A 13,300-nucleotide genomic window follows, 5' to 3' on the forward strand; every position below is an offset into this window, starting at 1 on the left:
TGTGCAGCTTGGTAAACTTGAGGGTCTCCTCTGCTTTTGTTATTACTCATGCAAAATTAGGGAGGACCCCTGTGAATTGTGTATGTCTCAGCATCTTCCTGAGTCTTTTGAAGTTTAGTTTACTTCTGGTGTCTTAATGATTTCTCCTCCAAAAGGCAATATTTCAATTCAGAGAAACTAACTTTTCTTTTTTTATATATTTATTTTATTTTATTTTACAATACTATTCAGTTCTACATAATAGCCACAGATTCCCTTGTTCTCCCCCTTCCTGCCCCCTCCCCTTGCCCCCAGCCCACCCCACATTCCCACCTCCTCCAGAGCAAGGCCTCCCCCGAGGACTGAGATAAACCTGATAGACTCAGTCCAGGAAGGTTCAGTCCCCTCCTTCCAGATTGAGCTGAGCGTCCCTGCATAAGTCCCAGGTTTCAAACAGCTAACTCATGCAATGAGCCCAGGGCCTGGTACCACTGCCTAGATGACTCCCAAACAGATCAAGCCAATCAACTATCTCACCTATTCAGAGGGCCTGATCCAGTTGGGGGCCCCTCAGCCTTTGGTTCATAGTTCATGTGTTCCCATTCTTTTGGCTATTTGTCCCTGTGCTTTATCCAACCTTGGTTTCAACAATTCTTGCCCATATAAACCCTCCTCTTTCTCGCTAATTAGACTCCCGGCGCTCCACCTGGGGCCTAGCCGTGGATGTCTGCATCCAGAACCTGGAAACAACCTAGATGCCCTTCAACTGAAGAATGGATAAATAAATTGTGGCACATATACACCACGGAATACTACTCAGCAGAGAAAAGCAATGACATCATGAGGTTTGCAGGCAAATGGATGAATCTAGAAAAAATCATCCTGAGTGAGGTGACCCAGACTCAGAAAGACAAATATGGTATGTACCTACTCATAGGAGGATACTAGATGTGGAACAAAGATGACTGGACTGCTACTCACATCACCAGTGAGGCTACCTGGAAAATAGGACCCCAAGAAAGACACGAGGATTGCCCAATGATGGAGAAATGGATGAGATCTACATGAACAACCTGGACATGAATGGGAGTAATGAAGGGCAAGGGTTGAGGGAAAGAGAGCAGGAGATCCCAGCTGAATCAAGAACAGAGAGGGAGAACAAGGAATAGGAGGCCATGGTAAATGAAGACCACATGAGAAAAGGAAGAAACAAAGTGCTAAAGAGGCCCACAGAAATCCACAAAGATACCCCCACAAAAGACTGCTGGCAATGGCCGAGAGACAGCTGGGACTGACCTACTCTGGTGATGGGATGGCCAAACACCCTAATAGTTGTACCAGAAACCCCATCCAAGGACTGATAAACTAATTTTTCAATAGGAAGGTAATTGAATGATGAGAGTAGGAGGTGTTTATTTCAACCACATCTTAGAAAATGTTTCAATATTGGGGAAGCCTACATTGAAATATTAAAGAAATATGAAGATTCTTCTGGTGAGAGAAGACTTTGACTTACAGCATTTAGGGTACACAGTACAGCAAAATATAAAACCCAATGTTAAGAGTGGGCTTGGTGAATGATATCATCAGGAATGGTGGAAAGTCAATATAGGGTAACTGGGTATGAATTATGATCAACATAGATTTTATACATATACAAATTTGCCTTAAAAACCATTATTTTGTATAACATTATTACATATTAGCAATACAGAGTGAGCCTCCTGTTGATCTGCAATTGTAAGATACTTAAAATAGCTTCAAGTAGGTCAACAATGTACAGGTAGAACGTTTGTAGTGGTCTGCCAGAGTGAAATGAAATACATACCTAAGTACTAAGCAAAAGGGTTTGATTACTTTGGAGGAGTTAATGAGGACCATACTTTCATAAGTAAAGGAAAGTCACTGTGAGAACCATATGAGAATAATAAAGGATGGTCAAAAAATTATAGACCTCTGTCTTCACATTCCAGCTGTTGTTTCACTGCATCTATCAGTCTTTACTGGAGAAAGGACTGTGGTCCCCACAGAGGACTTCCTCAGAGCTTTCTTTAAGAGCTCATGGGATGAAGAAGATCTTTCATCTCAGCGTAACATTTCCTGACTTCCATGTACACAGTGGGATCTGTGGAAAAGTCCTTGGGAATCTGGAATTGGGAGTGGTCAATTTTTGTTTGAAGATCATCTGATCAAATTCTAAGTATGCCACATCCTGCACTTCTTGTCTTTCAGGATCCTAGGAATAGGTAAATGTCAAGTGATGTTGTGTGCATACATTCTTGCAGAGAATGAAAGAATATTAAACTGTATGGAAGAGGGCAGACTCAGGAGGACCTACCTGTCTGTTCAGTGTTGTTCTCATGTCAGAGTCCTGGTCCATGATGGCTGCATTGTTAGGACACAGAAGTAATCAAACACACATAATAAAGGACTTATGCACTCTCATTTTAAATCCAAAGTGCTAGTGAGATGTATGGAAAAAACCAAGTTTGCTCACCTGTGGCAAATTAGAATCAGATTTTCTGCTGCTCTATATTCACAGTCACATCCCACACATGGTGTACCCTAATAATTCTTTCTTTAGCATATTCTCTCTCCCCCTTACTCTCTTTCGTAAAACCTTCTCTTCAATATTAGCTTTGGATGTGAAGATGCAGAAGATTCATTGAAGAATTAGTCAGTGGTCTGAGAGCTGAGGGGAAGAGCAAGGACTCTATTTCTCTCTAGAAATCCCTGCCTCAGTTTCCCTGTCTTTGCCCAAGTATCATTTGTAAATGAAGAAAACACACCTGTATTTCTCCAGTCTTGGTTCCTCGTGTTACTCAGTTGACACTCACTGGCTTCTTCCTGAGACTTGCTCTTTTTGGCCAAGTAACAAAAGTAAAGCAGGATGATGAGGAAGACAAGGATCATGGTCACTGACAGGCCAATCAGAATATACATGTTCCTGTGAATATCTGGAAGAAGACATGAACCTAATAAGAGGCAAATCTTAATGTCCACATTTTGACAAATTGCATAATATTTATTGATTGATGGATAATTGATACAATGCTGCTTTAGGACAAGAGTCTTGATGGAGAACCCACCAATAATGTTCTGCTTAATGGAAAGAATATTAAACTGACTCCTAATGACTTATCATTACACCCATATATTAATTCTTTTCTCAATTCTCATCAAGGTAGTTTATATTTGTGATAGATACTGATTAATACAGATACCACAACTTCATAATCGGAGCTGAGCCAAAACAGGAACCCTAGATTTTTTGTTCCCTAAGTTTCCACAATGGAGAAGATGTATCATTTACTCACTAGTTTTGGAATCTGGTTCTGTACATGAAGTGCAGTTTCTTGTTGAGTTAACTGGAGAAGGGGACAAGAGAGGGAGAGAGTTCATCAGAGGCTGTCTGCCTTCCCCTTAAGGAACATTTTTTAAATTTGGACAGTAACCAACACCCACTCTGTCTCTTACAGGATTGCTATTATATAGTTTTCTTTGTGGATTTTCTCCTTGGATTTCAAATTGTGATGAGACAATAGGGAATGTATGTGAGGAAGAGATCAGGAGGACTGTACCATCTCTGATCTGCCCAAACTGATGCCAATCGTATCTTTAATGAGTCTGTCCTGACTTTTTTTATTCTCCCTGAATACATACACATCCCAGTGTGACTGGCCAAGCAGCATAAGCACTGTTTGGGAGGCTCCTTGTCTATTATTTCATAATCTGATAGCCATTCTCAAATTCCATGTCTTTTTTAAAAAGTTCTTAAATGAAATACAACTATCTCACTTTCATCTCTCCATCCCCTCCCAGGTAAACTTTCTCCAAGCTTTTCCACACACCCCTTAAGTTGAAAGCCTATTTTTCTTTGATTAATATTGTTACATGTGTTTAGACACACACAAATATATATACATATGTAAATGTGTATCTTACTGAGTCATTTATATATATATACATATATAATGTGATATATATATAGTATTATTTATATATATATATTATATATATATATATTATAAATAACTCCCAGTAACCATTTTCTGTAGCTGCCTAAGAACTTTCTCTCTATCATCAGTACAATGATTCTCAGATATGGCTTTAGTATTTCATCAGTCATATTTGTATGGCTTTCATACCTGTGACAGGAATGTACAATGGGTCACTTGAGGATGACCACACATTGGAAGAATTACGGAAAGAGCCATAACATCTATAGGTCCCTGCCTGGATCACATAGCCAAGATAGAAATTGGCCTGAAATGTCTCATTGTGGCTCTTAACTACAGGCAGCCCATGTCCCTGAGGCACTCCTTCTCTGGAGAGATGGAACATGTCAAACTGATGGTCAGACACACAGGACAAGGTCATGTTCTCTCCTGATGTCACCACAGGGTCTATAAGGGCTGAAAGAGAAGGTTTCTTGTATAAACCTGGAAGAAAGGAGGCAGAGACATTTAGAGGGGCTGTTCTTTACCAGTGTTTATTTCCTCCTCATTTCTCTCTTCTCCTTCCTGGTCTCTCATCTCTGTCTGTCTGTCTGTCTCTCTCCCGCCTATATCTCTCCTTTTTTCTACTTCATGATTTTCCCCTCTCCCTCTTACCTCCTATATTGTTTTTTCGAGGCTCTGAATTCAATCCTGCAATCATACATTGTACCCCATTTTTTGCTTTTTGCCAGTGTCTGCCTCTATATGCATTGGTTCATACCATCTGTGTTTCTAAAGTTTGTTTTCATTAACATGTTAACTTTATATAGCTATTGAATGCCTTATGAAATTTTCTTGTGTATATAATGTATTAGTGTATTTATTTTCAATAAAAACTTGAAATTAAAATATAATTAAAAATTTTCTGGCCTCTTTTTCTTTAAGTGATGTCTCATATATATTTATATATCTAATGTGGATCATATTTATGCTGTTATTCACTCTTGTCCACAAACTTCCACTGATTCCATTATGTTATATTTTGTCCTTTCAGTTTTTCCAAATGTTTTGTCAATCAATTCTTTTAATTAGAGGCACAGGTTATTTTGTTTTAATTAGAGTGCAGTGTAATGGATTTCGTTAAGACATCCTCAGACAGTTCTTCCTGGTTCCCTCACTTGTACCACCTTTGCTGGTCCTTTCCCCCCATTTACTCTTCCATGGCATGTGTATTCCACCTCTTTCCCCATCCCTGCTTGTAAATCTCCTCTCCCCTCATGGTTAGTTTCCAATTTCATAACCTATAACTCCTTCATCCTATGTATGCTGATAATCCAGAATCTGACTTCATTCTATGTTTTTCATATTCTATCTTCTCTTTTTGCAATCCATTTTAATTAGTCTCTCTTTTCAAAGCACAGGATGTTCTATGAAATGTGTTTGTTTCCCTTGGTATGGGGACAAGATGATCTTCCTTCTCTTGTTTCTCTTAGCATGTGTACTGTTCAAGTGTGATCTACCATCTGCCTCCCTAGTTTTGTCTGGAAACTTACAGCATTTGCCATTACTTCTCCACCTCTACTTTCAAGTCTTCCATTCAAGCTTAAGACTTTTACACGTTTTCTCTTCCCATGCCATGCTTATTATTTCCTCAGCACTTTCCATCTTTGAATCTTTCTCTCAGGCCCTGTCTGAGTTACTGTGTGCATATATTTCCATGTCTCTGTTTTACATGTGTCTGCTTATCCCAGCAGGCACCCTATCAGATTTTTTTCCTTCAGCCATCCTCAAATGTCTGAATAACTTAGAACATGAACTGACAAGAGTGTGGTGATATGGAGAACAGACAGTGATTGGTGATCTACTCAGTTACCCAAGGTAATACTATTCTGGGATGAATAATGGGTCAACCACCAGAAAGGAATCATGACAGTCTAGACAGAAATTCTAAGGGTGCCATCTGTACCAAGACTTCAGGACTCATGAAGAACCAGCCCCACCCTTCACATGAACTCAGGTCAGACTTACAATATGTCTATGTATTCTTGCAGATGTCCTGTGTCTGTAGAAGGCAATCAAAATCCTGCACTTTCAAGGCCTTTGAACATTAGAAAAAGACTTCATTGTCTTTTATTCATATCAAGCTCATCAAGCTGCCTCTTTTTCCTTACTCCCAGTTATAACTCCTTTGATTTCCCTGTAGCTGTGCCTTCCATTGTAACCAGTGATCTGTTTTTGTATCTCTGTTTTCATTGTTCATGTCAGTAATAAACTCACCAAGGCTGCCTTTCTCTAAGTTTGACACCCTCATATTACTCATGACATCCCAGGACTTGCAGTCTATAGAATAATTTCTTTGCACCACAGAGAGGATGAAGGGTAGATAACACCCTCTTACCTGTGATCTTTATGTCAACAGGGTCACTGGATTCGGACCACTCATATGGTGTTTGATTGTAAGAACCATAGCATGTGTAAGTCCCAGCATGGTCAGGCGTCACAGGACCTATTGAAAAGTTGGCATGGGACCCCCCAAGATGAGATTCTGCAGAAAGCTGGATAGAGTCCTTGGTTATCTTATTTTTGTGTAGAGTCAAAATGAAGTTGTCAAACATAATCTCTGAATGACACTCCAGTTTCACCTTCTCTCCTGAATTTATCAGGAGAGTTGGCAGGGTCAAGAAGAAAGGCTTCCTGTAGATTCCTAGAAATAAAGAGATTGTGAGTATGAACCTGACACCAATCTATGAATCCCAGAAAACCTATGGTTTTCCTCCTTCAGCTGTATTTCCTGTCTGTGTCCCGGTGTCCTTGTTTCTGTTTATTTTAACTTTGTAAACAAACTCCTCCATCATTTTCTGAACATTTCCCACTTCTATGACTCTTGTTGCAGCACAACATTTTCCCTTGGCTTCTTGTGAGAGTGTATCTGCTGAACCTGTCTACCCTAGCCACTATTGTCCCTTTCTAAGTTCTGGGAAGGCACAAAACATGGCAAGCTTCCTGCCAGGTTCCTTAATGCGTTCTTTAGATGCTACTTTGGACTAAGTATAATCATTGGCAAGATAAGAGAGTTAATAGTAAAGGTTGGTATCAGGGAATCTCTTCTGGCCTTCTCTACAGATCAAACTTCTGTAAGGCATTCCAAATCTGACATCATGAGCATTATTTCCTCCCAAAATATTACCTTCCTGACTTTATTGACTGCTACACTTTCCTGCTGAGTTCTTTATTTGCCCTTGATTGAATTCCTGTATTATTTTTCAGTCACTACCATAACAAATTATACAAACATGATTATTAAAAAGAACACAAGTGTTTTGAAGATCAGAATTATGAAACAAGCCCAAATAGCATAAATCAGTTATATGCATGAATATGATACTGCTGAAATCACTAGGGAAGTATCCATTATTTTTGCCTTCCAGCTTCCAGAGGCCTCATGCAATCCTTGGCACTTGGATCCTCCTCCACTGTCAGAGTTAGCAATAAATTGTGTCCTTCATACTGATTTGTTTTGCCTACAACTGCATTTTTCTTATTTTGTTACAAGTATTCTTTTTGTTCTACAGGGTAATTCAGGACATTCTCTCATCCTGATGTCAACTTGCTAGTCCTTGAATTCCATCTTTAATCCCAATTTTCCTTGATTTGTTTAACACTTAGGAAGTGTTAGGTACAAGAAAGTGCATGTCCTTGGGTTTATGTTATGGCCATAGCAGTATCCAATTCCCTGTGTTAAATATTCTTTATAATGATGAGACTCTGCCTAATATTCCTTGGAAATTCTAAGGTTGGGAGGTTTGGAGTGAATGAAGGGACACTCAAAATATAGACTCTCACCTGAAATTATGATCTTCAGAGGGTCACTGTGTGATGACAGTTCATTAGTGTATTGATGACTGTTACAATAGCATCTGTATGTTCCAGAATATTCTGGAGTCATAGGACCCAAGACATAGTTCTTTTGGAATATTTCTTCATGTAACTGAGGTACAGCAGCCCCAAATTCTTTGTACAGCTTGAATGTCAAAGACTCATTATGAGTGTCACAGATAAGAGTCACATTTTGTCCCCGAGCAACAACATGGCTTGGTAAGGCAGACAGTGAAGGCTTGTCATGACTTCCTGCAGAAAGATGGACAGAGTAAAAAATGTAGTGATGCCCATTCATCCTCAAGAACTGAGCCTCAAATTTTCATGGCTTTGGAGTCCTACATATAACATTTTTTTCTGAATTGAAACATCCCTGTTTTGATATGAGAGGCTGAGATGTTCAGGTGATAAACAAATATTGTATGGACTGGAAATAGAAACTTGCAACATTCACCAGTGGCCGTTCCCAGCTCTATAGAGAGAGTAAACTACTGGGCCAGCTGAGCTCTCCTTGTTAATATCTAAGACCTGCTGAGTTGTATTCAAGTTGTGCAGAAATCTACAGGGTTTTGGTTTTCATGATACTTACACATAGTGAGGTGTGTTTTAAGTAAAGCTTTGAGTCATCCCTTGCTTCTGAAAATAACCCTGTTACTCATACTACTATTAGTACTCTTGGTAAACCTACAGATTCACATATTTGGAATCTGGTGCAATTATTGTTTGCTCTGTCATAGGTTTCCTTTATGGGGTGAGCAGACTTGTATGTATCACATCTTTCCAAGGAAACTACCCAATACAATAAGATAATTTTCCTGTAATGAGTGCTCCCTCAACTAAAACATTTCATATGGTATATCTTTCTATTATGCTAAGATATGTTACCTAAGATTTTTGCTTAAGTATTAAATAACAAAGTAGATTTGGTCATAGAAAATGTAATCTCAAAAGAAATTATATCAGACGATTAGAGGAAAAGATTCATTTGTGATATGACAGATAGAAATTGTGGCCACTAATATGGCAGAAAAGGAATGCCCTTGATTTACCATCACTAATGCCGTGGATATCATTCTATTTAAATAAAATACTGATGGCCAGTGACCAGGCAGGAAATAGGTGGCCAGGCAGGAAGTAGGTGGGACAAGGAGAGAGGAGAATTCTGGGAAGCGGAAGGCTGAGGAGAGAGACACTGCAGCCGCCGCCATGACCAGCAGCATGTGAAGATGCCGGTAAGCCACCAGCCACGTGGCAAGGTATAGATTTATGGAAATGGATTAATTTAAGCTATAAGAACAGTTAGCAAGAAGTCTGACACGGCCATACAGTTTGTATGCAATATAAGTCTCTGTGTTTACTTGGTTGGGTCTGAGCGGCTGTGGGACTGGCGGGTGACAAAGATTTGTCCTGACTGTGGGCAAGGCAGGAAAACTCAAGCAACACACTAATCTAGATATGTCACAATACTCAGATTAGAATTACATTGTGATTTTTCTAGACTTAAGCGATGAGGATGAGCCAGCCCATAGGACCACAGAATTGAGAAAATCCACAAAAATAGGAGGGAATAGTCCTTGGAAGTACAGTGTCCCTAAGGCACTCTTGCATAGAGTTTCATTCACAGAGGTTATACTGGCTCATTTTTCTACACTAAGAGTGGTAAGTTAGAGGCAGATATATAGTTTTTCCACCTTTTCAAAGCTCCTGGCATGATAAAAATTGAAAATATAGTATTGTTCTGCTACTTGGATCACTTGGTGATGAAAAGGATTTGGATTCATGATTGACAGCCCATGCATCTTGGTCCATGTTCTGTAGCCACATGGTGGATGTTCATGAGGAAAGAGACAATAGCAAAACACTACAGTGAAGACAGTATGGACTCCAGCCAGTGATGGCATCTTGCAACACTGCCCTGGTAGAGGCGATTATGGACCCAGTGAGAAACTGTCCCTGATTGTGGAGTGTGGTCAGTGATCTTACTGAGCCAGAAGCCCAAGTAGCAACAATATCTGATCTCAAAACAAAGGATGCAAGCTAGTCAAACTGCAGACATTGACACCAAGGTCATCTGGTACAAGATTGCAACCGATTTGCTCAACTTCATTCTCAGGTTAGATTATATAGCAAAGGTCTATTTCCAACCAAAGAACTTCTGCATATGGCAGAGGAGGTGGTTCTCTTCAATATGCAGGTGTGTTTGTGTCAGAACTTAAATATGAATCAGAGAAGTCAAACATTAACAGAGAACAATGGTGAGGTTCTGGTAGTGAGCACAGAGGAAAGGAAGACCCATGGAGCCCATAATAAATAATTCAGAGTAGTATTTTATCTTTAATGAAATGACAGAATTATAAGAAACCATGACTAAAGATTTGGAGCTATGAAGCACAAATGATGGAAAAAATGTTGCAGTTTTTTTCTGGATCTGGGTTGCCTCACTCAGTATAATATTTTATAGTTTCATTTATTTTTCTCAGATTTTCATGGTCACTGTTACTTACCACTGACTACTATACCAAAGTGAACATGTAATATATTTTTGTTATCCATTCAAATGCTGAAAAACATTAAGTTGTTTCCTTCTCCTAGCTGTTGAGAATAGAGCAGCAAAGAACAAAACTGAAAAAGCATCCATGCCTTAGTCTGTCAGGTTATTTGGATATATGCCAATTGGTAGAAATGATGCAAAGATAGTTTTCATGTATGAAAGTCTCAAGAAATTAAACTTAAAAAGAAAAGTATTTTATAAAACAATAGCCATGATCTAACTATGTAGAGAGAAACTGTTAGAATATTTTATAATATTTGGAAATGAATCATTGAACAACATAAAATTTGGTAACATCCCTTTTAGGTAAACAATACAACTACTGAGTTGGAAAATGTGTGGGCTAGCCTGATGTCTAAGTAGGAAAGGATCTTGCTACCATGCCTGACTCTCTGGAATCCATCACTGGGACTCATGTGGTGAGAGGAGATAGATAACTGATTCAAGAAGGTTGTTCTTTGACCTCCACACTTGTGCAATACTCCATGTATATACAATACCACACACACACACACACACACACACACACACACACACACTCACACATGAAAACACATTCATGTAGGTGCACATGGGAGTGTCTCAAGTAAATGCAAAATTTAAAAAAGTTAATAGTGTTTCAATAATACACTTAATTCAATAGGAGAATGAGTGAGCTTACATCAGACATTATGCATCCTGATAGATAAATACAGAAACTGAATGAAAACATAATGAAGAAGAATGACAGGATTTTTTGATACTACCCAAATACCAAATTATCAGTAATAAAAATCAAGAATGTGTAAAGAAATAGAGAGGTTTCCTTGGATGTGGAGAGGAGGGGATGGAACTAGGATGAGTTTAGGCAGGAGATGAATATAACTAATACACATTGTGTTCTCAAAAAATAAAAAAATGTTAAAAGAAGAAATAACAGCACTAATAAAAATAAACAGAAAAAATGTAGAGAAGAAAGTATAGAGCATTCTTGAATGTGGAGTAAAACTTACATGGTCAAGAACAAAAAAGATCAAGTGACACAAAAGAAATTCAACCCAAATAATAATGACCAGAGAGCATATAATTATAATAAGAGATCCTGAAATCAGAATGATAAAAGAAGCAAAGAACACACGTGAGACTTCCAATACAGCTCATGGCAGACTTCTGAGCAAAGACCTACAGGCCTCAAGAGGTTCAGGATGATATATTCAATAAGGTAAGTTGAAAAAAACAAAGAGAGACACTGCCTATAAATGTCAGCAACACTGATCTTCAGAAATGGGGAAAATTAATTTCTTAGAAAAATAGTAGCAGACAGAGTTCATCACAATAAGCACAGGAAATGCTATGAAGTTAAGCTGAAAGAAAAGGCTGCTAATGAGTTACCTGAAAACATATTCATGTAGAAAAAGCAAAAGTAGCTCAGTAAATGCAAGCCAATATAAGAGTTTGCAATAGTGTGCTGGTGGTATACAAATTCTATCTGTAGCACAGATGTTTGAAGAAAAATAATAACTTCAGTGGTTTGTCAAGTGACACACATATTCAAAAAGTCATAAATTATAACATCAAAATCTCGAAATATGTGGGGGTGGTCACGTGATAGTGTAGCAATAGGGAAGATTATTTTTTATTTGAAAATATTGATTATCCTCCCAGTGTTATAGACCACTCTTTTAATCAGAGCACTTGGGTGTCTGAGGCAGGGCAATATCTGAATTCATGGGCAGCCTGTTGTACAAAGTAACTTCTAGGACAGCAGGGCTCCACAGCAAAACCCTGGCTCAAGGAGCCTCCATGGGACTGGACTAGGCCCTCTGCATAAGTAAGACAGTTTTGTAACTTGATATGCTTAAGGAGGCCCCTGGCAGTAGGATCAGGATCCATCCTTGGTGCATGAGCTGGCTTTTTGGAGCTCACTACCTATGCTGGGACACCTTGCACAGCTTTGATGCAGGGGGAGGGGCTTGGACCCGACTCAACTGAATGTACCAGGCTCTGCTGACTCCCCATGGGATGCCTTACCTTGTTAGAGGAAGGAATGAGGGGTGGGTTTTCCAGGGGAGAGACTGGGGAACAGGAGGAAGGATGAGAGGGGGATCTGTGGCTGGTATGTAAAATGAATAAAAAATTATTAATAATAAATAAAGACCACAAAAATTTATCTGGTCAACGTTGTTGACTAACTCAGCCAGGGGCAGTTTCTGAGAGTTTCTGGGAGAGAACTGAGAGGCAGGTTTCTAAGGTCTTACCTTTGAAGTTCAGAAAACACACCAAAGAGTCACTCACAAGATCCATCAGTCAACATTCTGTGATGCTTTTTCTCCTGTCAGAATGAAACTTATCTATTGGTAATGGTAGTATCTCAAGGTTTTAAGGATAGACTCACCTGCTTGTACCAAGGTCCTCAGGATTAGGAAGAAGCCTGAAAAGAAAAACTCATGATGGATCATCTATCCCCTTCCAATAGCCTGGTGATATGACCTACCTTTCCTTGTTGGGCCTCTGTACAGTAGATTCAGGAACCATTTAGTTAAGATAAACTCATGCACCAAAATCCACCATGGATGCCAGTGTTTCTGCTGTGGGTGGATCCAGCCTCCCAGGACAGTATTTCCCAGGACACACACCCCCATTCCCAGGAGGACTCACCAGTACACACAAGGTTCATGAGCTGTCTGTACAGCATGGTGCTGCTTTAGCTGACAAGAGGCAGAGCCAGAATAAAACTCACAGGATGCTCTGAGAGGCTTGGCACATCTACGTGACCACAGCATGAAAATATTACCAACAGAGCACATCCGCTCTCACCCTTACATTTATTGACTTTTTTCCACACAGGGTTTCTCTGTAGTTCTGGTTGTCCTAGAATGCACTTGTAGGTAGTCCAGGCTGGCCTGAATTCAAAGGTCTACCCTAGAGGGCCTCCCATGGGCTTGGATTGAAGGTGTGTGTCTCCATCCCAGACATC

General features: G+C 39.5%; 1 protein-coding gene across 1 annotated transcript; it reads right to left on the minus strand.

The window, feature by feature from the left end:
* Positions 1-1,278: 1,278 nt before the first annotated feature.
* On the minus strand, positions 1,279-13,043 carry LOC114684195 (killer cell immunoglobulin-like receptor 3DL1). The gene is made up of 9 exons (XM_037202168.1): positions 12,982-13,043; positions 12,719-12,754; positions 7,761-8,045; positions 6,316-6,621; positions 4,128-4,421; positions 3,297-3,347; positions 2,769-2,936; positions 2,318-2,364; positions 1,279-2,215 (listed from the first exon to the last, which is right to left on the minus strand). Exons 1-9 carry the CDS (start codon positions 13,016-13,018, stop codon positions 2,060-2,062), a joined length of 1,380 nt encoding a protein of 459 aa, XP_037058063.1. The 5' UTR covers positions 13,019-13,043; the 3' UTR covers positions 1,279-2,059.
* Positions 13,044-13,300: the final 257 nt, after the last annotated feature.

This window comes from Peromyscus leucopus, chromosome 1 (genome assembly GCF_004664715.2).
Source record: "Peromyscus leucopus breed LL Stock chromosome 1, UCI_PerLeu_2.1, whole genome shotgun sequence".
Taxonomy (NCBI): domain Eukaryota; kingdom Metazoa; phylum Chordata; class Mammalia; order Rodentia; family Cricetidae; genus Peromyscus; species Peromyscus leucopus.